Source organism: Amblyomma mixtum, chromosome 2 (genome assembly GCF_055824585.1).
Source record: "Amblyomma mixtum isolate Tamu chromosome 2, ASM5582458v1, whole genome shotgun sequence".
Lineage (NCBI taxonomy): Eukaryota > Metazoa > Arthropoda > Arachnida > Ixodida > Ixodidae > Amblyomma > Amblyomma mixtum.
The window spans coordinates 136,122,618-136,146,486 of NC_143013.1; the positions used below are offsets into that span (position 1 = coordinate 136,122,618).

Genomic DNA, 23,869 nt, shown 5'->3' on the forward strand with positions numbered 1-23,869 from the left:
GTCTACTTTGCCCTCCAGGACGCCGCCAAGACGTGGTTCGAAAACCACGAGTCCGCCATCCACACCTGGCAAGACTTCCGGCGGCAGTTGCTGGATACGTTCAGCAGCAACGAACGGAGGGAGCGTGCTGAATTGTCCCTGCAATCGAGAGTTCAGCAGCCAAACGAGAGCGTGGTGATGTTCGTGGAGAACATGACCCGGCTTTTCAACCGCGCTGATCCTTCGATGTCGGAAGCCAAGAAGGTGCGCCATTTGATGCGGGGAGTGAAGGAGTAATTGTTCGTTGGGCTCGTGCGCGATCCTCCTGCTACAGTCGCCGATTTTGCAAAGGAAGCGGCAGGCATGGAGCGCGCCCTGCAACAGCGGTTTGCGCACTACGGCTGTCCATCAAACATCACTGCTGTGGAGTGCGACATGCCGAAGCCCGGGGATGAGAACACCTCCCTCCGAGAGCTCATCAGGAGCATCGTTCGCGAAGAGCTGCAGAAGCTTCGCTCTGTGGAGCAGCCTCCTAGTGTGACCGCCATCTCGGATGCTGTCCGTGACGAGATACGCCGCACGGTGTAGCCACCTCCCCAACCGCCAGCGCCCTATGTGATGACATACAGCGAGGCATTGCGCAGTCCTGCGCCACCACCCCCGGCGTTCTACTCTCCTGCCCCTACCGCGCCGTCCCGCCGATTCCCGTATACGGCAGCGCTGCCAGACGCCCGCCCACCCGTCACGAAGGCAAACATGTGGCGCACGCCGAACAACAGGCCCCTGTGTTTCCACTGCGGCGAAGCAGGCCACATCCGTCGTCACTGCCCGTACCGTCCGATTGGCCTGCGCGGCTTTTCGCCAGACGCACCCCTGCCACGCTATGGTGAACGACCCCGCGAGATCGATCAGTACCTAGCGGCCAACGTCCCACCTGCACCCACTGCCCAACGTCAGTCCAGGTCACCGTCGCCTCGACGGTTGTTTTCACCAGCCCGCCAGTCCTACGTCCGCCAGTCATCCAGCCCGCGCCGGGAAAACTGAGGACGGCGACCCCCGGAGGTAGGGCCGCTGTCACTGGACATAATGACGAACATCCTCCGCTCGCCGACGTTAGCATGCAACCCGACCGCCGACCCCACGCCGCTACGACCTTTCGACGCCCAGAGACGCCTTCACTTGACGGTTCAATTGGACAGTGTGAACGACCCTTACGTCCGACGACTTTTCGACGAACAGAGACGTCTCCGCTTGCGCCCCAACTCGACCGCGAGAACGACCCCCAAGTCCCCAGGTGGAAATTTCACAAGTGGGACCACTTGAAGTGGGTTATTGGACAGGGACCACTTGCAAGTGGGACCATTTGGCAAGTGGGACCATTTGGCAAGTGGGACCATTTGGAAAGTGGTCCCACTTTCCAAGTGGTCCCTGTCCAATAACCCACTTGGAAAGTGGGACCACTTGCAAGAGGGACTACTTGGAGAGTGGTCCCACTCGGCAAGAGCGACCACTTGCATGCGACTACACTGCCGCCTCACAGCGACATTTTGTAGCCTTGAGTAAAACTTAAACATAGTCTAAAGCTTTCATTTGCACTTTATTTGAAATCCGAGATCCAAACTGAGTGCTGGATAAGAGAATAATTAATAGCATAAACCTGCTGTAGTGCCTTACGGGTGATGCAGGTCATGAATAAATAAAATAAAAACCTGAATGTAGTCAAGCGGCTACAATTAAGTTACACAGCTGTGAGATAGCAAAGTAGCTATGAATTCACAGCTACTTTGCAGTCTCATAGCTGCAGTCATGTGTGCGCCATCAATCTTGACTCGTGTTAAGAAGCTGCCGCTTCACGCTCTTGCGGACATTCTGAATTTTCTGCGACAGGATCGTTGGCAGCTTTCTGATTGTTGCCTGCGTGCAGACGCCTGTCCTTGAGCCCCAGAATGTCAATGTTTCTGCAAAAAGTCAAGGAGAAAAACAAAAAAAAATGAGGAAAAGTTATATCCACAAATATAATTAGAGGCTAATGTTGCATACCAACAATAAGGGCCACCTTCTCAGGAGTAAGCTGCTTTCTTGTGAGGACACCATCTTTGTGGTAGTCCTTGGAGGCTGGCTTTCCGCCAAACGTACGTTCGGCTAGCCCCTCAAAGCCCCATAATGTTTGGGCCATGTCTTTCACGACTAGGGCTGGCTTCGAATGCTGTAATATTTTTTCGGCCTTCATGCTGCTGATGGTCAGACCTCCTTTCACATGGAACTATGAAATGAAAAGTACAGTCGGGGACAAAAGTCTCCGGACCACGTGTTCCTCTAACGAAGCCTACAGCTCTGCTATTAGTCGGCGGCTGGAGACCCCAGTTGTGGAGGTAAAAGTTAATTTTTTGTTCTTTCATCTCCACAAGTGTGGTCTCCAGCTACTGTCTGAAAGTAGAGCTATAAGCTTCGTTTGAGGATCACGTGGTCCGGAGACTTTTGTCCCCGACTGTACAACCATAACTTAGATGCAGCATTAAAAAACTGATAATCCCTTCATGCTTACGCTGCCATCACCAATATTTGTGAAAGGGGCATGCCCCAGCAGCTCGCAAATCATCCACTGAAAAAATGCAAATTTATGATTAGTATGCTCAGCCAAATTATTAAAAACATCAAGTTCTACAGAATACCTAATGTGGCAACATTGTGCTTTGCTTTTACCTATTGCTGCTTGTGTTCCCATCGTCTCTGCTGGGAGGTGGGCTCTGGAATGTACTGCCTCCTTCCATGTTGTAGCCAGCCTCTCAAAGATCCTTTCACCGGGGGATGTGGGGAGGAGCTTGCAGACGCCAAAACATGGGCTCCCTCAATATTCTCCGATGGGCTTTGAAGGTGGCTTTGCACAGCTGCATAAAAGATGGGCTAAGATGATGTGCAGCCAGGAACATATGCAGGTATCTGTTGCAAACATTTACAGTCCATAGTGCCATACCCCCAAATGGCATGGTGGACAGTAAACATCACCAACAGAGAATACATGCACAAGTATCTAAAACACAGAACAGCGTTGGAGAGATGAACAATGCATACACTTTAAAATGCTACTGGCAACTCCTCATTCTGCCCTTCATACTCTGAAGATGTACCAGCACACAATATGTAATGTGTAAGCTAGAAGAGCCCGTACAAAAAGAATGATATTAGAACTGAAGAATAAATACATGGCGTTTGCTTGTTGATAATTTTGGAATAAGTTTGGAACCCCATCTCAATAGTTACTCATACTATACTTGATACTGACTCGGCAGATTGATTTTCTCACTGGGAGCAATGCAAGTACTCTGCCAAAAGCATACAGTGCACTAGAACTGCACTAAGAAATCAGACTGATTATCCCAGTGGCTTCCCACAAGCTGTTGAGCGCCAGTTTCAGCAAATTGTGAAGTAACAAAGGCAAGGCAAAATGACATTCTGAGAAATGATATTTTTAACAAGCATAACTAGTGAAAAATCTTTTCTTTCACCTGACATCTGGTCAGTACCCATGCGTTTAATGAATATTGCTCAACAAAATGTTCCCAGATTTGTACACGAAAAAAAAAGTAGTGCAAGGCCATATGTAAGCTGCTCACCTGGCTGATGGTACTGCATATCTTGATCTGCAGTTTTCTTAAGCAGCATCTGCACAACTAAACAAATGCTTTCCTTAGTATCAAACCTACTTTATTGAAAGAAAACCCTCCTAAACATTTACACTCCATCCATACCAATAAGTAGCCTTTTCAAATAAATAACCACCACAGTTTATTACGTGTAAAACTGAAGGAGAGTGCAAGCCTATGCAACAAACGGTGTTCCTTCTTACAAGTAGTGCTGTTTTGATCATCAGTCAGTGAATGCCCAGACACTGCAAGCAAAATCTGCTTCTGGGCCAAATACATAACAGGCTTGATTTATTTGATTAATTTAACACTGCTATATTTTATTTTATTTTTTTTTATTTACAGAAGACTGCTGTCTTTATTGCAAAGCCTTAAGCAGGAGTGGGTGTAAAATACACTTTGACAAAAAGAAAAACCTCCTTGAGGCACACGCAACTCAGCACACAATACCGAAAAAAATGAACGACGAAAAGAAACAACATTACACAATATTAGACGAATCTCGCGTCAAAATGAGCACTGGGGGAAAGAAAAAAAAGGAAATGTTGAATGCTGCAAAACAGTTACAAATTCCTAAGCGACGCCGTAAACGACTCCACAGTAGAAGCCTCTACAATATTCGCTTTGAGGACATTCCATTCCCGCACAGTACGGGGGAAGAAAGAATTCTTGTATGTTTCAGTGTGGCATGAGTATTCCTTCACTTTTAAAGAATGGTAGGATCGTGTCGAACGACCCGGGACGAGCTCAATGTACTTGCTGCTGTTAATTCCTAATTTGTTGTGAACAATCATGAACATATATTTAAGCCTCTCGCGGTATCTCCTGAGCTGCAAAGACTCCAAATTTGCTTTCTCAAGTAGCATGGTAGGGGACGTCTGCCAGCTGTATGACTTACAAATAAATCGCACTGACTTTCTTTGAATACTTTCGAGTGTTTTAATGTTTTCTTTTGTATAAGGGTCCCACACAACAGAGGCGTATTCTAAAACAGGTCGGATAAAAGTTTTGTAAGCTAGTAACCTAATTTCCGGCGTGGAGTACCGGAGATATCTTCTTAAAAAGCCAAGTTTTTTCATAGCTTTATTTTTAATATTAGAAATGTGTTTGTTCCACCGTAGGTCAGAGCTAATCGTTAATCCCAAGTACTTGTAGCTGTCCACGGTAGACAGGGGATGGTTATTAATAGTATAGGCAAAACTTAATGGCTGCTTCTTCCGCGTGATAGACATTGAAACTGTTTTTTTAGTATTAATACTCATCTGCCACGTTGAGCACCAATCATGAATTTTAGCCAAGGCGTCATTAAGAAAAAGCTGGTCAGCAGGAGTTCGTATTTCATGATATAATACACAATCGTCGGCAAACAGCTTGATTTTGACAGGAATTTCTTTACCAATGTCATTTATAAAAATTAAAAAGAACAATGGTCCAAGTACTGAGCCTTGTGGGATACCGGAGCTTACTAAAGCTGGGCTCGAACATGCATTGCCGATTGATATGGACTGAGATCGAGACGATAGATATGCCTGTACCCACGCCAACAGTAGATCGTTTTTCAAGATAGTCTTTAGCTTTAGCAAGAACTTTCTGTGTGAGACGCGGTCAAATGCTTTTTCAAAATCTAAAAAAATGACATCAATTTGACACCGGTTATCAATGGCTGCGGCAAAATCCTGAATCGTCTCCAGAAGTTGGGTCACTGTAGAGAAGCCTTTGCGAAAACCGTGTTGCCGATCGTCAATTACGTGATTGGTTTCCAGGAAGGCAGATATATGCCCAAAAAGTATATGTTCAAGTATTTTTAAGAAGTACACAATAAAGATATTGGCCCATATGAGCTAAGTAGAGATGAATTTTCAGTTTTGGGAATGGGAATAATTTTGCCGTGCTTCCAGTCCTCCGGGAGCTCTGCACTTAACAGAGACCTCTTAAATATGAGCGTTAAGTACTTGGAACACCATTCGGCATATCTCACAAGAAACGTATTTGGTATGTCATCAATTCCCGGCGTCTTTTTTGCGTCACAACTGAGAAGCAGAGAGAAAACACCTTCTTCAGTTATAGGAACATCAGTAATAGGCGGACAATCTGAGTTAAAGTGGGGCTTTCTGCCATCATCGTGCGTAAACACAGTACAAAAGAAACGGTTGAAAGACGAAGCAATCTGTGTCGCATCAGTAATCAGTTCGCCGTCAACGACGACGCTGTACACAGGTTTCTTTTTCTTTGATAACTGCCGCCAGAACTTTGCAGGGGACGAAACAAGAAAGTTTTTCATGGATACGCTAAAGTGATACTCTTTTGCTTTTTTGATACTTTGTTTTAAGTTCAAGCGCATATCAGATAGTTTAGCTGCATCAACTGCCGACTGGCTTCGCCGAAGTTTTTTGCGAACTCTCTTAATCTTTCGTCCCATGCGTACAAGTTCCCTCGTCATCCAAGGGCTGCTGGCGCGTAGGGTAATTACCCGGGTAGGCACAAAACGTGAAATACAATTCAGAGCAAGGTTCTTAAAGAAAACCCAGAGATTTTCTACTGAGCAGTCGCAGGATTCGTAAAGAACCACAAAATCTGAGAATGAAATATCAAGTAAGTCTAAGACTGCAACATCATCAGCACGCGAGAAGTTTGGCACAACACGTACCTCTTTCTTTTTATTTTTGGGATGAAGTAATGGAATGTTTAAAGATACCATAACATGGTCTGATATGCCTTCGAAATACTGAAGCAGAGGACCGCGACGAAAGACACCGTTACTAACGAAAAAAAGATCAAGAATGGATTTCGTATCGTTTTGTATACGCGTTGCTTGCTTTACTAATTGAGTTAAATCGTGATCAAGTACGATGTCTACCAGAAGTTCGGCTGATGTGCAGAGCGGCTCTGGAAACTGCTTGTCCCAATTGACGAGCGGCACGTTAAAGTCTCCAGCCAGCAGTACACTACTTGATTGTGATTTCGTAGTACATAAGAATTCATTGAGTTTCTCAAAGAAAACACCGTCACTTCGTGGCGGGCGGTAAAACGCGCCGATAACAAGACTAAGTTCATTTAGAATTAGTTTACAAATGACGCATTCAATTCCTTGTACGTCAGGTTGCCTGATTACTTGGAAAGATTCTTGAAAAAGAATTGCAACACCACCACCGCGAGAAGTCCTGTCTTTGCGCATAATTCTGTATCCTGGTGGTGTAATTTCTTCGTCCGAGATATCGGAGTGCAGCCAGGTTTCGGTGATTATAATGATATGCGGTTTATGGCCACTGCTATACTTTCCAAATCCTCAGACTTGTTCACAATGCTCCGGGCGTTAAACTGAATACATTTTAGCGATTTAGTTTGACTGTTCTCGATTCATTGGTCACTTTGTTTTCGATTCCGGCTGCCATGTTCTAGGACTCTTTCTTTGCTAGTGTCATCCCAAACAAACAGATCGTCACCAATTTTTATCTTGTTGTAGATTAGCTTAACCTTCTGTCCGGCTTTTCGAATCTCTGCGGTGCTTTCCCAGAGATTCTTCCGTATCTGCCGCGTGGTATACGAAAAGTCTTCTGAAATAGAGTAGTCGGTGTCTTTTAGTTTCGAGCAGTTTTTCATTATGTTAACTTTCTCACGATGATCCATCAGCTTGATAATAACAGGTCGATGCTTGTTAGGTTGCTTGCGACCGATTCTATGAATTCTCTCGGCTGAAACAACTTTCGTGTCCATTTTGTCACAGAACACGCCTTTCAACACACTCTGTGACAGTTCTTCGTAAGTTTCATTCAGTTTTTCAGGAATTCCAAACACGATTACATTATTTCGCCTGCCCCGGTCTTCCAGGTCGACAAGCTTCCTTTCTAAGCCTGCAACTCGTGATTCTAGTTCCCGGCTTAAATCTCTGAATTCATTTATAGCTGATGTGAATTCTTCCACTTTGTGCAATTTGGCCTCAATTTCGCCCAGTCTCCGCTGAATATCTTTCTGGCCTTCAAGGAGCTGGGTCAGTAGCTGTTCAGTGGGTGGCCCAGGGTTGGACTCAACGTCGCCACACAGCATAAGAAGAGACAGTACGAAGTCACGACCAATAAAATAAACTTCAAGCACTGTACGTGGGCATGTCAGCTGGATAAGGCACACATTATTGGATCTGATTGTAGAAACATTGCTACTAACCTGCATGAAAAACAGGAATGGATTTGACATGGTGTCGACTGGACGCCAGCTGACATGCCCACTGAAGAAGGACGATGGCAGGAGGGCTTTTATATCGCGGTTCGTCGATGACGTCGATGAGGTTGCACGTGGCGATCCCCAGCAGTCGCTCAGATTCGGAAATTCTTTTTCTTTTGCGCAGTCTCCGTGCTGGCGTAGGCGTTCAGCGAGGATGAATTCCGTGTTCACAGCGCCGGCTTCCGCAGTCGAGGCGATTAGGGCAAACTGCATGAAAAACAGGAATGGATTTGACATGGTGTCGACTGGACGCCAGCTGACATGCCCACTGAAGAAGGACGATGGCAGGAGGGCTTTTATATCGCGGTTCGTCGATGACGTCGATGAGGTTGCACGTGGCGATCCCCAGCAGTCGCTCAGATTCGGAAATTCTTTTTCTTTTGCGCAGTCTCCGTGCTGGCGTAGGCGTTCAGCGAGGATGAATTCCGTGTTCACAGCGCCGGCTTCCGCAGCCGAGGCGATTAGGGCAAACTGCATGAAAAACAGGAATGGATTTGACATGGTGTCGACTGGACGCCAGCTGACATGCCCACTATAGGAGAGAGTAATGAGACTGTGCAGGCAAAACAGCTGCAGATCACATCCCCTGTTCTCCTTTCATTTCATGCAGTTTCTAGCCATAATGACATACCAAACGTCTCTTGATAGCACTTTTCAGTACCTTACAGCTAACATGATCATGTTCAGCTTTGCAGTTATAAGGTAGCTCACTAAGCAAAAATCTTGAATGGCAATACTGAATTGTGACATTCATGTCTGGTCCGAACAATACCACTGCCCATAGCATATCAGAAATGCAAGGCAATAAATATATTCTGAGCACACATTCAATGAAGAGGCAGATATTACTCGGGGTATCGAGGTAGTAGCAATAATACTCACTTTCTTCCAGCTTGCCATTAATATTTCCTGTCATGGCACTTATGATGCTTGTAAGTTCGCCGTTCTCTTTTACGAGCTCATAACACCGGTGCCGCCAGTACCGCACTTCTGCCTTGGCACGCTTCAGCTCCGATAAGGAAACGACTTCATCATCAGTGTCGCTGTCACTTGTCCCTGACAGGGTCTCCAAAGCACGTATTTTTTTTGTGGGTGCCTGCGCAGGAAATTATCAATTCATTGTATTCATTCAACATATGCTGAGAGCATAGAGCACAGAGCTACTACTCCTGGACATACCTGGACAGCAGAAACAGCCTCATTTTTATTCCTTGCATTATTTAGCTGTTCCTTCAAAATTGCTTGGTATGCCAAGCTTTTTGAGGCCACTTTCTGCCTGTTAGCTGCCTGCAACAAATGTCAAAAATGACGATTATTACACAGTTGCAAAAATTGACAACCATGTGCAACATACTTGTCTGGACGTATCTCTGAAAGATCTCTGTGAGCAAGGCTCATCTCTTTCAGATTCGAGATCTGACGCATGAATGAGTGCCTTGCGTACTCTCTTGGATTTTCTTTTTATCTCCAGTTCTTCTTTTGAATCTGTGTGATCATGAAAGTTGAAGGATACAACTGCTTTAGAATGGACTGTGCAAAGACAAAGTTTATTACACAGGTCCTCCAAAAGTAAAACAGAACATGAGCAAAGACAAACTGCTTCTCAGCGTGCTCTAGAAAGGCATGCAGAGAGCAAGGATCTAACATTCCCATTCAGCAGTTATGATGCTCACTTCATTGCCATCATGGGTGCAAGCTCAGTGCACATCAAGTGCACTTTTCAACCTTCATAGAAGGATTTATTACAGGCGCACATTGTGCTTAAAGAGTAGTTCTTTGGTGGCCTGCAATTTCTGCTTTGTCAAGAATGCAACCAATTTCAGAGTGTGTGCTGGCACTCGAGACTTTTTCCATACGTTCCAGCGTGCTACGCTAAACTTTCATGGCCTTTTATGAGCTATCGACGTGCTATACTCTATCGCGCGACGAAATCACCGCGAAGTAAATCAGAACAGCGGCGAGCCTGAATATGAAAGATATCACATTCTTGTCGAAGCAGAAAGCGCGGTCTTCCAACGACGGTGCAACAAAACCACCCCTGAAGTGCACTGATGGAAGTATAGAGCGGCTTAGTACGTGATGGCGATAAAGCGAGCGTAAACTGCAAGACACTGCTTACTGTGTGGCTTTAATTCTGCAACTGCGCCATTCAGAAACATGCAGCGCGGTTTGGACATGGTCTACTAAAAATTGTGCTGAAATCTGCGTGGGGCGCCAAACGATGTCGTGCACGCTAGTGTTTGACGTATATTCCACGTCGTGTACGCACCAGAATAGATTGGCATGCGTCTGCCGACATCGGTTTCCGATCTAAAGATATCGCTGTCCACAGAATTTGAAAGCCTAAAGGCCACATTCAAGCAAAGCAATGAGCACAATTAAAGTAGGGAAGCCGATAACCGCACAGCGGTTCCACGCCGTCGGGCATGCTGTACCGCCTGTTAGCAACAAAAACCGATGTAACAAGCACAAATAGAAAAATATTACTGCAGGCTGTTTACTTACTAGCTAGCATGAGCACTTGCGATGGGTAAGGCCCGGAGTTGTCAGGATTCTCCCGGTCAACCCTCATCGTTGTATAGACAGTGCCTTTTTGGAAATCATTTTCATCAACTGGGTGAAAATCCTTAGTGGTGGACGTCGGTACTTCATAGAAGGTACCATCAAATTCATTTTCGAACCGCACAAGCGCATTCTTACCAATGCTACTGGCGCACGTGCGTAGAGCGTGGGTCAACAAGCAGGCAAAATTCACACGCTCCTAAGGCTAGAGATTGCATTGGATTGGATTGGATTGCAAGACAATGAATAATAATTCCTAAGGTTAACAACTGTTTTATGCTATGTACAAGGCATTTGTTTATGCAAGTGAGGCCAAAATTACTGAAATAATGACAATTATTTTTCTTAAAATATCACATGTTTTTTTTTGTTTTTTTTTAAACGGTATCGTCATCAAGCTTCACAAACCCGAGTCATCCGAGCCGAGCCTTGGAGAGCCGAGCACAGAGCTAACAGAGCTCTTGTTCCTTTGTGGCTGTTTATGTTCGGTTGCGCGTGATTTGGTTCCCCTCGGACCGATTTTCATCACTGGTTTTAGCTGCTGGCACTCTGTGCTATTTTTCGTGTTGGAACATGAGCGCGACGAAATACAGGACTCGTAAGCGATATCTCGATCCCAACGCAAGGGATGAGTGTGTGCCAAGATCAACACAGTTTGAAATCAGAAAACGGGCACTGGCATTTTCAGTTCTTCCTCACCAAAGCTCTATTTTGGATGGAAATGTTGCTTTTGACACTAGCAGCGGTGTAGACGAACCATTAGTGAGTATCTCAAATGAAGATTGTGCGTCACCGGCCGCACGTGAAAACGACGAATCGAATGGTCACAGGAGTGCGGAGGACAGTGATCCTGCAGGTGCAGAAGAGGAGGACGAGCCTCTTTCTTCAACAGAAACTCGGCCGTTCACCAGTTATTCTGGCTGCCCGTCCTTTTTAGAATTTTTGACTCCCATAGGTTATGGAAGCTCCATGTCAGTAGGGGACGTCGTCGTCCTCATTATGGACATGGCTATAAAACATGGCTTGGCATGGACGGTGGTAGAAGATATTTTAAAGTTTGGAAATTTGCTATTAGGAAGCACGATTCTTCCAGAGATCAAGTATCTCTGCAAAAAATTTTCTGGCGCTTCACTAGACGATATGGAGTTCCATTTCTACTGCCCTACTTGTGAGCACCCCTTGGCAAATGCACGTGGAAGTCTACGAGAGCGCAACAGTGTATCTGCGATATGTTCAAACTTTAAAAAGCAGTACTTCGGTTCCCAGTTAATGGCAGACGGGGACTTCTTCGTTTGCTTGCCGCTGAGGAAGCAATTTGAGTCTCTTCTTGCAGGTTGCACTCTCAAAGAGCAGCTCTTTGAGTCTTTGAGCCGTAGAGAGCAGCCCAGGAACAATATATCAGACATAACTGGTGGTGCTTTCTACAAGCAACAAAGAAAGAAGCTTGGCTGCGAAGTGCATGACCTGACAGTGACCGTAAGTTCTGATGGAAGCCCGACATTCAAGTCGTCCAATTATTCTATCTGGCCTGTGCACCTCACCGTCAACGAGTTGCCACCACACCTTCGCTTGAGCAACGTGGTGTGTTCGCTCCTGTGGTATGACACCAAGCACCCGAATATGACTCTGGTACTTGAGCCGGAGTACCCGGGTTCGAACCCGACCGCGGCGGCCGCGTTTCGATGGAGGCGAAACGCAAGAGGCGCCCGTGTGCTGTGCGATGTCAGTGCACGTTAAAGATCCCCAGGTGGTCGAAATTATTCCGGAGACCTCCACTACGGCACCTCTTTCTCTCTTTCTTCTTTCTCTCCCACCTTCCTCCCTTCCCTTACGGCGCGGTTCAGGTGTCCGCCGAGATATGTGAGACAGTTACTGCGCCATTTCCTTTCCTCAAAAACCAATTTACATATTTACTTGAAGCTTTTGCTAAACAGATGAAAGAGCTATCTGGAACTGGAGTATTGTGGAATGGAGGAGGTCAAGAACTGCATTCAAAGGTATATTCTTTAAACATGACAATTACATTTTAGCAATGCGTCGAGCAGTGCAGTGAAATCTTTCCATATGCTTAAAAAAATGCAGGCACATTTGTATCTCATCTGTTTCTTTCTCCTTGTGTTGTGCTACACTATATTTTTGAAGTCATGTGTGCCCAAGCCGCTACATTAGTAAACCCTATTGTGGCAGTCTTATTTCGATGGAGGCATAATGCAAAAGGTGCCCGTTCTGGGATGTCGGTGCATATTGAAGATGCTTAGGTGGTGAATATTAATTCGGAGCCCTCCACTATGGCGTCTCTCATAGCCACTGTTGTGTCAGTTGTCAGTGCGTTAAACCCTACATACCACTACCACTAAACTTCCTGGTTATATCTATTTCAGTGCAAAATCGTTCTGATATGAAGTGTCTTATTGTTATGGCATTAATCTAAAACAAGATGGATATCTGCTAATGTGAGCGAGATGGGAGGAGAAATGACTAATCTGGCAGGACTGTAGGGCCCGCCAGCTACTGTTAAGTTTTTGGCACTGCTGAAGTTCTTTCAATTAAACTTTTGTTTTTATTTCGAGTTTTATTTGTAAGACGGAAAGCTCATTATCTGATGTCTGTTTCTTTTAGGTCTGCTGCATTACAGTCATTGCAGATGCACCGGCAAGGGCAATAATGCAAAATATGGTGCAGTTTAATGGCTATTATGGCTGTGCTTGGTGCTTTCACCCTGGAGAGTTCATTGAAGGTGCGTATAGTTCACATTTTTTCAAACTTATTGTGGGTTTTGTACGCTGCAGTTTTTCATCTAGAACCAACTAATGATCAAGACATGAAATATGTTTTAATGTAACGATCAAAGTTATTCTTGCCTACATGGGGGCACATGGTTGCCCCACTATACCTGTTTACAAATGTTTCCCAAAGCTTGCATTGGAGTCAAACACATAAACTTACACTGAGCATGAAGATGCATTAACTGTTGTACTGCCATGACGTTGTGCATCCTAACCAAGGCGTGTATATACATATCTTGTGCAGGCTGTGTCAGGTACCCTGTGACTGCTGCTGTTCATGACAGGCCCGAGGCTCCTATGTTAGATGACATGAAAACTGCAGTATTGCGCAAACAGATAACCAACGGCGTCAAAGGGCCATCACCGCTAATCAACGTTCCAGGCTTTGACATCGTCTGGAGCTTTCGTCCAGACTACATGCACAGTGTACTACTGGGTAGTAGTAGTAGTAGTAGTAGTAGGATAACTTTATTCGGCTCTAGCACAAGGTTTTTTTATGTGGTCAGATGAGTCCATCCGCAACGGTCGGTTGCCCCTATTCCAGGGCTCCGCTGGATGCTGCCGTCAGCTGAGCTCGCCGTATCAAACCGATCTGGTCATCGCGGCAGTCGCTGGAGAGCAGACCCTCCCATTGCTCCACACTTGGGTTTTGTATAACTGGGACGATGTCGACTTTTTGACATGCCCATGTGATGTGATACAGTGTAGGTTTTTCATGGCACCACGGACAATTGTGTGCGTAAAGTGTGGGGCGAATTTTACTTAGTGTGTTTAGATTTGGATATGACCCCGTTTGAAGTTGTCTCCATGTGACAGCCTCTTCTTTGTTTAAAGATTTGTGCGGTGGTGGGTACCGCATCCTGTTGCCTTTGTAGTTGTTGAGTATGGCCGAGTATTCCTGAGGTACTGGCAGGGATTCCTCAAGGTCGTTGACGTTGGATGCTCGGTAGTTAGTATATCCTCGAGCTATCCTGTCTGCCTCTTGGTTTCCTGCCACCCCCGTGTGCCCCGGTACCCAGATGATCTTATGTTTGATCGGCTTGTGTGCTTTTGCATGTGTTTGTTGCATCTTGCAGTCTACAGAGCGGAGTATGCGGAGCGCTCTGTGACCGACTCTGCCGCAAAGATAGTTGCGGCAGGCTGCTTGTGAATCAGTAAGAATTGTCAGTGACCGCCCAGTCCGATAGCCCTCCGCTGCCGCTAGAGCGACGGCCGCTTCTTCAGCCTCAGCTATCGTGCAGTCTTGCAGGGAGGCGCTGGTAATCTCGTGTAATTCCGAGTTGACTACAGTTGCCACTGCGTTGTTGGTGCCTTGTCCCCTAGTCATGGCATATGTGGCAGCGTCGACATACACTGTTGTATCCTGGGATGCGTGTGTTTTCTGTAAGCGGTCGGCCCTTGCCTCTCTTCGGTCTTTGTGGAGGTTCGGGTCCATGTTTCTTGGTATTGGTGCCACCCTGAGCGTGCTGCGGTACTCATCGGGGATCGTTTTAGTTCTCAATATTTCTCGAATTTGTTCGGTGTAGCCCAGTTTCTTTAAAAGAACTCTCCCTGTGGGGGTCTGCTGTAGTCTGCGCATTTGGGCAACATGCTGCGCTTCCCGTAATTCCTCGAAAGTGTTGTGCAGTCCCAAGGCTAAGAGCTTTTCAGTTGAGGTGTTATGGGGTAGTCGAAGCGCGGTTTTATACGCTTTGCGTAAAATCGCGTCCGCCTGTTGTATTTCACTTTTGATATGATTGTAGTACGGGAGACTGTATGTCGCCCGGCTGACCACTAGGCTCCTGACCAGCTTGAGTGTGTCTTCTTCTCGCATGCCATGACGTCTGTGTGAGATGCGCGTAATCATGCGGGCCACTTGGAGTGTAGATGCCTTTAATAGCGCAAGGGTGTGAGTACAGCGTTGATTTGACTGTATCCACATCCCTAGTACCCGTATGAGTGTCTTCTCTGGTATTGGTTCTCCTTCGAGGTAAACTTGTAGTCGAAGTTCTGTACTGGTAGGGACTGTTCGGTTCTGTTTTCCTCTCCAAACTCGTAAGAGCTCAGATTTTTCGGTCGAGCATGCTAGCCCTCTTGCTTTGACATAGTTTTCAACGCAGGTGGCCGCTTCTTGTAGCCTATCCTCTTTCTCGCTGAGTGAGCCAGTGTTAGTCCATATTGTGATGTCGTCGGCATAAATGGCATGGTGGATGTCGTCAATTTCTTTTAGTTGCTTTGCCAATCCGATCATGGCCACGTTGAATAGCGTGGGTGAAATGACCGACCCTTGAGGTGTTCCCTTGTTAGGCGTTCGAAACTTCTCGGACCGAAGTTCTACTATACTACTGGGTGTCGCCCGCCAGATCACCGATGCATGGTTTTCGGACACAGCGGAAGCATACTACATTGGAGCCCCCTGGAAAATGGCAGCAGTAGATCACCGGCTTCAAAGTCAAATGCCACACTTTTCTTTTAATCTAACTCCGAGGTCAATCAAGCTTCGCAAGTACTGGAAGGCAGCAGAATGGGAGTCGTGGCTCCTATATTACTGTCTTCCATGCCTGAAAGATATCTTGCCCGATGAGCTGCTTGAGCACTTCGCACTGCTGGTGTCTTCAGTGTATCTGCTTCTGAAGAGCCATATCACGACAGAAGACATCAACAACAGCACGGAGAGGATGACGAAATTTGTTGTAATGATGTAGTGTCACTATGGAGAAGCCCAAATGACCTCAAATGTCCACACTTTGCTGCACCTTCCGAAGAGTGTACTGTTACATGGCCCACTCTGGGCACTGTCTTGTTACGAATTTGAGAACAACATGGGACATCTGCTCAAGCTGGTATCGTCATCGAACGGAGTTCCATGCCAGATCCTTTCTCGCATTCTTTTGAGGAGCAACTTTCAGCAGTTGCGGTCCAAGGCTTCACAAGAAGTGAGGGAGATGTGCCTGAAGACACCCAACAAGCATGAAGGAGCTAGGCTTCTTGGTAGGCCCCATCCACCTTCGCCAGACTTGAAAAGCTTTCTTTTGGAAAGTGTGGGGGAAGTGCAAAAAATTGAAGAGTACAGGCGAGTGAGTGTTGATGGAGTCATTATACACAGCAAGCAACACAAGCCTGCTTTGAAGCATGATTCTTCAGCAGTGAAGCTTGGAGATACTTATGCAGTAGTGGACCACATATTGAATGTTTCTGGGTGTAGTGGGAGTGCCGAGCTGTTCATTGCCTCTCATGTATATGACTTGCAAAATTTTGGCAATGTTGGACACTTGAAGATAGCCCGTAAAACTACATCAAGAAACTTAATCCCACTCACTCATGTTGTCCGGCCATGCATGTCTTAGAATGTGGATGGCGTGACATATTTTGCTGAATTGTGCAACCGCTATGGGTCATTTTGACTGTAGATGACATACTTCAAATGTTCCTTGCCTGAAAGGTGGTTTGGTTTGTGGGGCCTTATGTCCTGAAGTGACTCACGCTATGAGGGATGCTGCAGCGGAAGAGCTTTTGATAAATTTCGGCCACCAAGGGATCTTTAATGTGCAAAAAAATTGTACTGTACACGAGTATCTTGAATTTCACCTCCATCAAAATGTGGCTGCTGCAACCAGTGTCGTGTGGCAACTGTGACAGGTTCCGCTACCGCCATGCGCCCACACTACGCTGCGCCTGACGACGACGAAGTTGCCCCGCTCTCTTGGTGCTGGCTACGCCCGTCTACGCTGCCAGATCCTGCACGGTGGTTCGGTCTCTTGAGGACGCCTAATAAACGCACCCCTACAATTGGTACAGGTGCTGGGTACGTCCCCTACCAACCTGGAACTCCGGAGCCGTACGCTGCCGCCTATGTCAACCATGCCAGATGAGACTGCCCCAACACCGGCGGCCAGTTCAACCACCGTCATTTGTTCTGGCGCCATCCGACAGCATGACCCTGCCCTCTTCAGTGGCACTGCCGACCAAGATGTTGACGACTGGTTGTCATCGTATGAGCGAGTGAGCAGCTATAACAAGTGGGATGACACTATCAAGCTGAGAAATGTCATCTTTTATCTCACGAACGTGGCGAACCTCTGGTTTCGAAACCATGAGGCAGGCCTACTCACTTGGCCCGTATTTAAGAAGAGTTTTGCGGAAGTGTTCGGCCGCCCTGCGGTGCGCAAGCTCCGTGCCGAAAAGCGCTTACGGGACAGCGCTCAACACACCGACGAGACCTTCACAAGTTACATTGAGGACATCGTTGACCTCTGCAAACGTGTCAACGCCGCCATGCCAGAAGCGGACAAGATCCACCACATCCTCAAAGGCATCGCTGACGACGCATTTCAGATGCTCCTCGCGAAAAACCCCACCACCGTCAGTGAGGTTATTAAGCTTTGCCAGAGCTACGACGAGCTCCGCAAGCAGCACGCTTCTACACGACGTGCCGGTGTCTGCGACGAGGCCCTCTCTTCACTGGCCCTGGGGGGTACTACTCCTGAAGACTCCCCTCTTCTCAACCAAATCAAAGCCTTCGTTCGTGAAAAGGTCGCTCACCAGCTGTCCCTCGTATCACATTTTCAAGACCCCGCCTGCCAAGTTCCTGACTCGACCCCGTCTTTGGCTCCTACCATTCGCCCTGACGTACAAGACCAAGTCGCTGATCTGCTACCGTCCAGCCCTGTGCTCCCGCCTGTGACAGCACCCCTGACGTACGCCCAAGCGGTGGCCAGGCCACGACATACGCCGGCACCCGATTCCTACCAGGCCGCCCCTTCTTTCCGTCCTCCGCCGCCGTCTGACCCCCCCGTCTCAAGCTCCGTTCTCAAGAGTTCGCCCACATCCTACGAATCCCTGGCGTACTGCGGACAACCGACCCATCTGTTACGCCTGTGGTCTCCCCGGCCATGTCGCGCGGCTTTGCCGCCAGCGCCTTCCGCCTTCTCGACCTGATCTGCGCTCCTACCCGTACGATGCCGAACTATCCTCGCCGAGAAGGCCACCTAGTCCCCCCTTTGTTTGCCCTGATCGCCAAATTTACACCACTCGCCGATCGCCTTCCCCTCGACGCCGTTCCCCTTCTCCGATGCTGCGACGTTCTAGCTCCGCACTTGAGGGAAACAGCCGCAGTTCCGGGGGCAAGAACTGCGCTTGTTTCGAACTCCTCAAGTCCTCCGTGTCGTCCCGCTAATGTAATCGTAGTGTTCGTGGAAGGTGCCAAGGTGCTCGCCCTCGTCGACACTGGCGCTGCAGTATCTGTTATAAGTGAAGGTCTCTGCCGCCGACTCCCCACTTACTGACTTTTCGCTTAGCACCGCCTCATCACAGCGCATTCATCCCTCAGCCGCATGTACGGCTCGTGTCCTCATTCAAGATGTTTTGTACACCATCGAGTTTATTGTGCTGTCTCGCCGCTCACACGACATCATCCTAGGATGTGACTTCCTTTCGACTCATCGTGCCGTTATTGACTGCGCTCGAGCGGAAATTGCCTTTTCTCCGCTGTGTGACGCTCCCTTTTGCGACGCACCTACGCAGTCTGCCAAACTTGTCGTCGCGACTGATACCGACATTCCTCCGTTTTCTGCTGCCCTCGTACCCCTCTCCTGTGCCGGCGTCACTCATTCAACTGTTTCCTTCACGCCTTCCGAAACCGCTTCCCGCCATCCCTGCCTGCTGCTTCCCTTTGCTGTTCTGACGATCGACCATGGACAAAGTGCAATTTACGTCTCGAACCCATCTTCGTGCCCGTCAGCAGTGCTCCGAGGTGAATGCCTCGGGCGTATTGAAGAACTTGATTCCTGCCTTCCCTACCCTATTCTTGATACCACCGCTTCCTTCGATGTCGATGTGCTGAGCTCTTGTGATGTTAAGCATGATCCACCGCCCTGCGACGACTTCCACCGTGCCATTGACGCTGATCTTCCACCCACGCTACGTGATTAACTCGTCGCCCTCCTCCAGCGCTTCAGTTCTTCTTTCGATCTTCCTCAGACTGCCTTGCTGCCTTAAAGTTATCACGTATTGAGGATTATTCAGGCAAATTTTAACAAAATTCGATGATGATGTTTTTTTTTTAAACCCACGTCAAAGTTGTCACTTTTTTGGCGTTTTTGACCTTCGGCCAATTTTGAGACCGTACTGAAAACTATCTGTCAAGTCTAGAGCAACAGAACTTGCCTGAGGTGAGTAAAAACAGCTGAAAAATACTGAGAAAAGTATTCAGTGGGATGATCTTTAGGCATCTTGCCCTAAGGCTGCCCTGAAAAGTGCCCTTTTTGCACCGCATAGCTCCAGAAGCGAAGTTTGCAATTTTTTCACTCCGAAGGTTTAAAGAGCAAGAAAACATTTATTTTCTCGGATTGTACAAGTTGTAAAGAAATTCTTAAAAAATGCTGATGCGCGGGAAAAATTTTTTGTTCATGGAATGAGGCTTCAAACTTGCAACTTTGCGAAGCGCCAAAAACGACATTCTCCACCTCTTGTGACGTGCGATTTTTTTCCGGGAAAACTGCGAAGCTTCTTGCAAAACTAAGGTTCATTCCTTTGTGTGGACACATTTTCCCATCATATGTAAAAATTTCATTGAAAACAAAAAATGGTCATGGGACCTCGATTACCGTTCTTTTCTGAACACGCCCTGGGGCGCTATGCCGGAAGGCCCGAGTTTGGCGCTCGCCCGAGTTTCATCCGAGTTTGCGATGACGGCAGTCAGTGAACGAAGATAGCGCGGAACGTGCGCAGGCAGCGCACAATAAAATGTAGAGATAAAGCCACGTAAAGGCGATACAAGCGCACCCTGCGCGCCTGTTTCACACTTCAAACACAATACACTACACAATACCAGGCCGCAGCGCTACCTGAAGTTATCAGCGCCATAGCAGCAATCGCGAAATCGTGACTTCTCTGCTATCCATCTGCACACTCGCCGCTAGCTGTTTCACACGCCTTTTCGGGCGCGTCAAAGGCGTGTCTTCTCTTTCAAGCTCTATCTGTCTCTCCATTTCCAAAGACGAACAGTGCGCACTAGGTGCACTCTGGTATCAACCCTTTCTCTTCTCTCGAATACGTTAAAAGGCAACAGATAATATTATGAACATTTTGTTCATTTCCAAATGTATTTTAAAACTGAATCCAATGAAGCGTTGTTGAAAAGCATAGCTTTAGGAAATTACCAAAGATTTGACACTTTCTGCCGCTAGAGGCGATAGTGAGGCCATTGCTTGCAGCGTGGCTTGCATACGAACCAGCGCGGCAGCCCACCGTGTCGAAAACGAGAGAGATCCTGCGCTGACACGCCGCCGGTAGCGCTGCCTTCGACTGGAAAGACTGGGCAACTGCTACACGCTGAATCTGTCATCTTTCGGCCATTGCGATAATATATTTTATTGTGTCGTATATCAAAATATAACAGTCATGCATCTTCTGGCTTGCATAATAAACAAAAGCAAAAAACTGAACTTCACTGCACCCCCGCGTCACTGCTGCTCTCTGCAGTGACCTCAGGTGGAGCCCTCCGCTGCTACGGCCGCTGCCGCAACCCGCTATGGCCAACCATTGCTTTTAGTACGCTCTTGGCGAATCTCAGCCATGAAGGAAGGAAAGAACTAAGGAGAGGCCCTGACGTCACATTTTGTGAAGCCGCCCCGCAACCGGAAGTTGGCTCGGCTTTCCTCACTATCTTCCTTCTCCACCGAGCTACGGGGCGGGTTTCGCGCGCGGCTCGCAGCACTTCGTAAAAGAAAGGTATCAAAAAAACCGCGCCGTCGCCGCTACACTCCTACACCTCCCTCCCCGCAAACACGCACCTAGACACAGAGCGGTGCACAGGTGCGGTGAACCTTTTCCGACGCCAGGCGAAGAAAGACGACATTGCGCGCCGCTTATAGCTCAGTTCACCATCCTCCTCGGGCTACCGTACACCCGCCGTGTGGCCTTCGAAACGCAGCTCAGCATCGCCGAGAGCGGCTTCATGTTTCTGTGCTGTTTGGTGAGGTGCGAAAGTTCGCTGATCAAAACAATCAACGCTTCTTCGCGTGTCGAAGCGCGGTTCCGGAGTGCCACCTTTTCGCGAGATTCATTTCAACGCATCGATCGCTCCGCGTACGACACCAAGTTTGACGAACAAAATATGAAATGAGCGGTTATTTGCCGCATTTAAAAGCAATACTAGATGCGTGCGTAACGTCACGACGCCAGGCATGCAGACTTTAACACGCAAGGCCGAACACACCGTGCCGAAAGCCCGTCCACCGCCACCGAGAAACACTCGAGCCCCTAGAAACAACGACGCTAACGACGCCGTACGCCGTTGCTAGTGGCCCGAGTTTTCTTAGCAACAACGACAACGTTGCTAGTGGCCCGACTTTTTAAGCCTAAATTTTGACGTCACTTCCGCCACATTCTCGTTAATGGATTAGGAATACGAAGGGCCTCTCTTTAGTTTTCCTTCCTCCATGATCTCAGCGGTAGAAATTGGCCGTGTGAGCGGCTGTGATGCGGTGTGAGAAAAAAAATTGCTGTTTGGCTGTATTCAATGATTCATTACTTATGCCTGTTGTGTGTGACACCTCTTTAGTGCACCGCGGATGCGAAGAGCGTGCTACCAAGCGACACAACTCATCCTATGTCATCAGACGCTGACTGAAAGCTGTGAAGGGGGTGACGCGTATCTGCGTAGTATTTGTTAACGTCGCGCGCTTCAAGGTTTTGCGGACTGGTTTGGTCACTAACGTCGATCGCCGTTGTACACCGCAGGGACATCGCATTAATATCATTCGGGCAGGTGACGGATCCTGTTTGTAATAATGGAATCGGACTTAAAACAGAGAAAGGTGTTACGGTTGTGAAGTACGCAGTGCTTGCGTGCTGGAAATTACAAACACTTTATTGCACTGGGTCTGGAGCAGCGATCGTTTGTCGATCCCAGATGTGTTTGACACATTGATGCTGAGCTTTATCACCGATGAAAGGACGGCCAAGTCAAACACCTGTGATGCGATGTTGTTGGAGTAGGACGTGCTCCAAGCACCGGTTCGTCGTCGTGCTCCGTGTTTGACGCCTTGCAAGCAGGTGTGACGCGCCTTCAGCGTTGTTCCTTGCCTTACGTGGTTGCAACAGGCTATAGTGTTGTGCAATCTTGGTATGCAAGCGAAGGAATCGGCGGCTTTCGCCACGTTGTGTGTCCTTCGCAGAGGTGCTTAGATTTATCAGCGATGACGTCCGTTTTGCCTGTTATATTTCCATGGTAAACATCGTCGATGTCTGTGAGCAATCAGCACAGCCGCGCAGCATACCTGTAGCCGGCAGGGATGTTGGGAGTGTCCCACCCATAGCGCGTACGCCTATAATCTATGTACGGCACGCAGGGGGCGTGACAAATGGTTTTGATTGACAGGTGAACTCGGAGCTAAACTCGTGAACGGTGAAGTGCCCCGAATTCATCTCGGGACTGTCATGGTGGCAGCAGCAGCAGCCTGGGAAATCGCTTCCTCTGACGGCAAATATCAGCACGGCCGGCTGGACCCGTTTACTGCCTTGGCCGACGACGAATTCCAGCGACATTTTCGCCTCTCCAAAACATCGGTACGATGGTTGTGTAAAGAGTTAGGCGACGACCCACGCCTTCGGAGAGTGCGTACCGGGCTTCATTCGCTTTCGGTCGAAGAGCAAGTCCTCTGCGCCCTCCGGTTCTTCGCGACTGGCAGCTTCCAGGGGAGCGTCGGCGCAGACCGCTTTATTGGACGCCACCAAAGCACTGTGAGCCGCTGTGTGAGGGACGTCTCCGACGCGCTTATCGACGCGGCTGTGCAGAAGCGGTGGCTCGCTTTGCCCACGACTGCGGCCGAGCGTGCGTATGTTGAGGAGCGTTTCCTTCTGCGCGGCGGCATCACAGACGTCGTGGGATGCGTCCACGGGACCTACATTGGCGTAAAGGCCGCTTCGAAGTCCAGCCCTGACATCGTGAAGGCCAACTATTTCACGAGGAAGGCACATTATGCATTGAACATTGCAATCAGTAAAAAATAATTGTTCTCGCCAAGTCCTTTGGGCTACTCTACAGCACAGTGCCGAAGTCGGTCCCAGAATCTTTTGGCGAAGACTGGATCAGCCGCTAACCAGTTCCACAGAACAATTCATAACATGCCAGGTACCTTAAGAGAGGCGCACAAAAAAAAGTGGGCTCCTCGGCAACGGCGAAATCGAAAGTTGCAGATGGCCACTTGTTAATCGGGCCACTGCAGAGCACTCACCACTGTGCTAATTAATTAAATCCGACGAATGAATATCATCTTTCGCACAAACCTCTCACTTGCATCTAAAAAGTATAGGCACAATGCTGCAGAATCGGGAAGATAACCGCCACTGCTGACCGAAAGCCGGTGCGAGCTTATTGAAAACGAATTTCGCACAGCTCACATTAACGCGGTATGCATGAAATGAACACATGCATGCAGTTCATTTCAGAACATGGCATAATATTCAAGCGATTCTATACAAAGCGATTCTGAACAAGTCACGCGAAATTCAACTTGCGATGAAAAAAAATGTGAGATAAAAAAGTTTCACCATGCAGGATTTGAACCCACGCGCTACCATTGCCTGTCGACTCTCCGGAGCGACGCGTTAGACCACACGGCCACAGAACTTTTTTTTTTTTTTTTTTTTATTTATTGCCTGACTTCGGCAAGAACCACAGTACACAAATACACTTAC

At 47.9% G+C, this 23,869-nt stretch overlaps 1 protein-coding gene and 1 pseudogene across 2 annotated transcripts; one reads left to right on the plus strand and one right to left on the minus strand.

The window, feature by feature from the left end:
* Positions 1-1,651: 1,651 nt before the first annotated feature.
* Positions 1,652-10,820, minus strand: LOC149361026 (uncharacterized). The gene is made up of 9 exons (XM_089567978.1): positions 10,812-10,820; positions 10,347-10,602; positions 9,196-9,326; positions 9,021-9,128; positions 8,724-8,937; positions 3,594-3,650; positions 2,686-2,867; positions 2,020-2,242; positions 1,652-1,937 (listed from the first exon to the last, which is right to left on the minus strand). The coding sequence occupies exons 1-9, from the start codon at positions 10,818-10,820 to the stop codon at positions 1,798-1,800; spliced, it is 1,320 nt and encodes a 439-aa protein (XP_089424104.1). The 3' UTR covers positions 1,652-1,797.
* Positions 10,821-10,850: 30 nt separating this feature from the next.
* LOC149361027 (uncharacterized) lies at positions 10,851-17,201 on the plus strand (annotated as a pseudogene). Its single transcript, XR_016288895.1, has 5 exons — positions 10,851-12,033; positions 12,315-12,400; positions 13,023-13,140; positions 13,434-13,608; positions 15,501-17,201. The product of XR_016288895.1 is annotated as an uncharacterized LOC149361027 (transcript).
* The last annotated feature ends 6,668 nt before the right edge of the window (positions 17,202-23,869 follow it).

Bases quoted from the DNA above. Each gene is read 5' to 3' on its own strand.
- LOC149361026 (XM_089567978.1), bottom strand. The intron at 3,651-8,723 runs GTGAGTATTATT...GCATTTGTTTAG, and splicing joins TAATGGCAAGCTGGAAGAAA to TTGTGCAGATGCTGCTTAAG. The intron at 2,868-3,593 runs GTGAGCAGCTTA...TCTTTTATGCAG, and splicing joins TATGCAGTACCATCAGCCAG to CTGTGCAAAGCCACCTTCAA.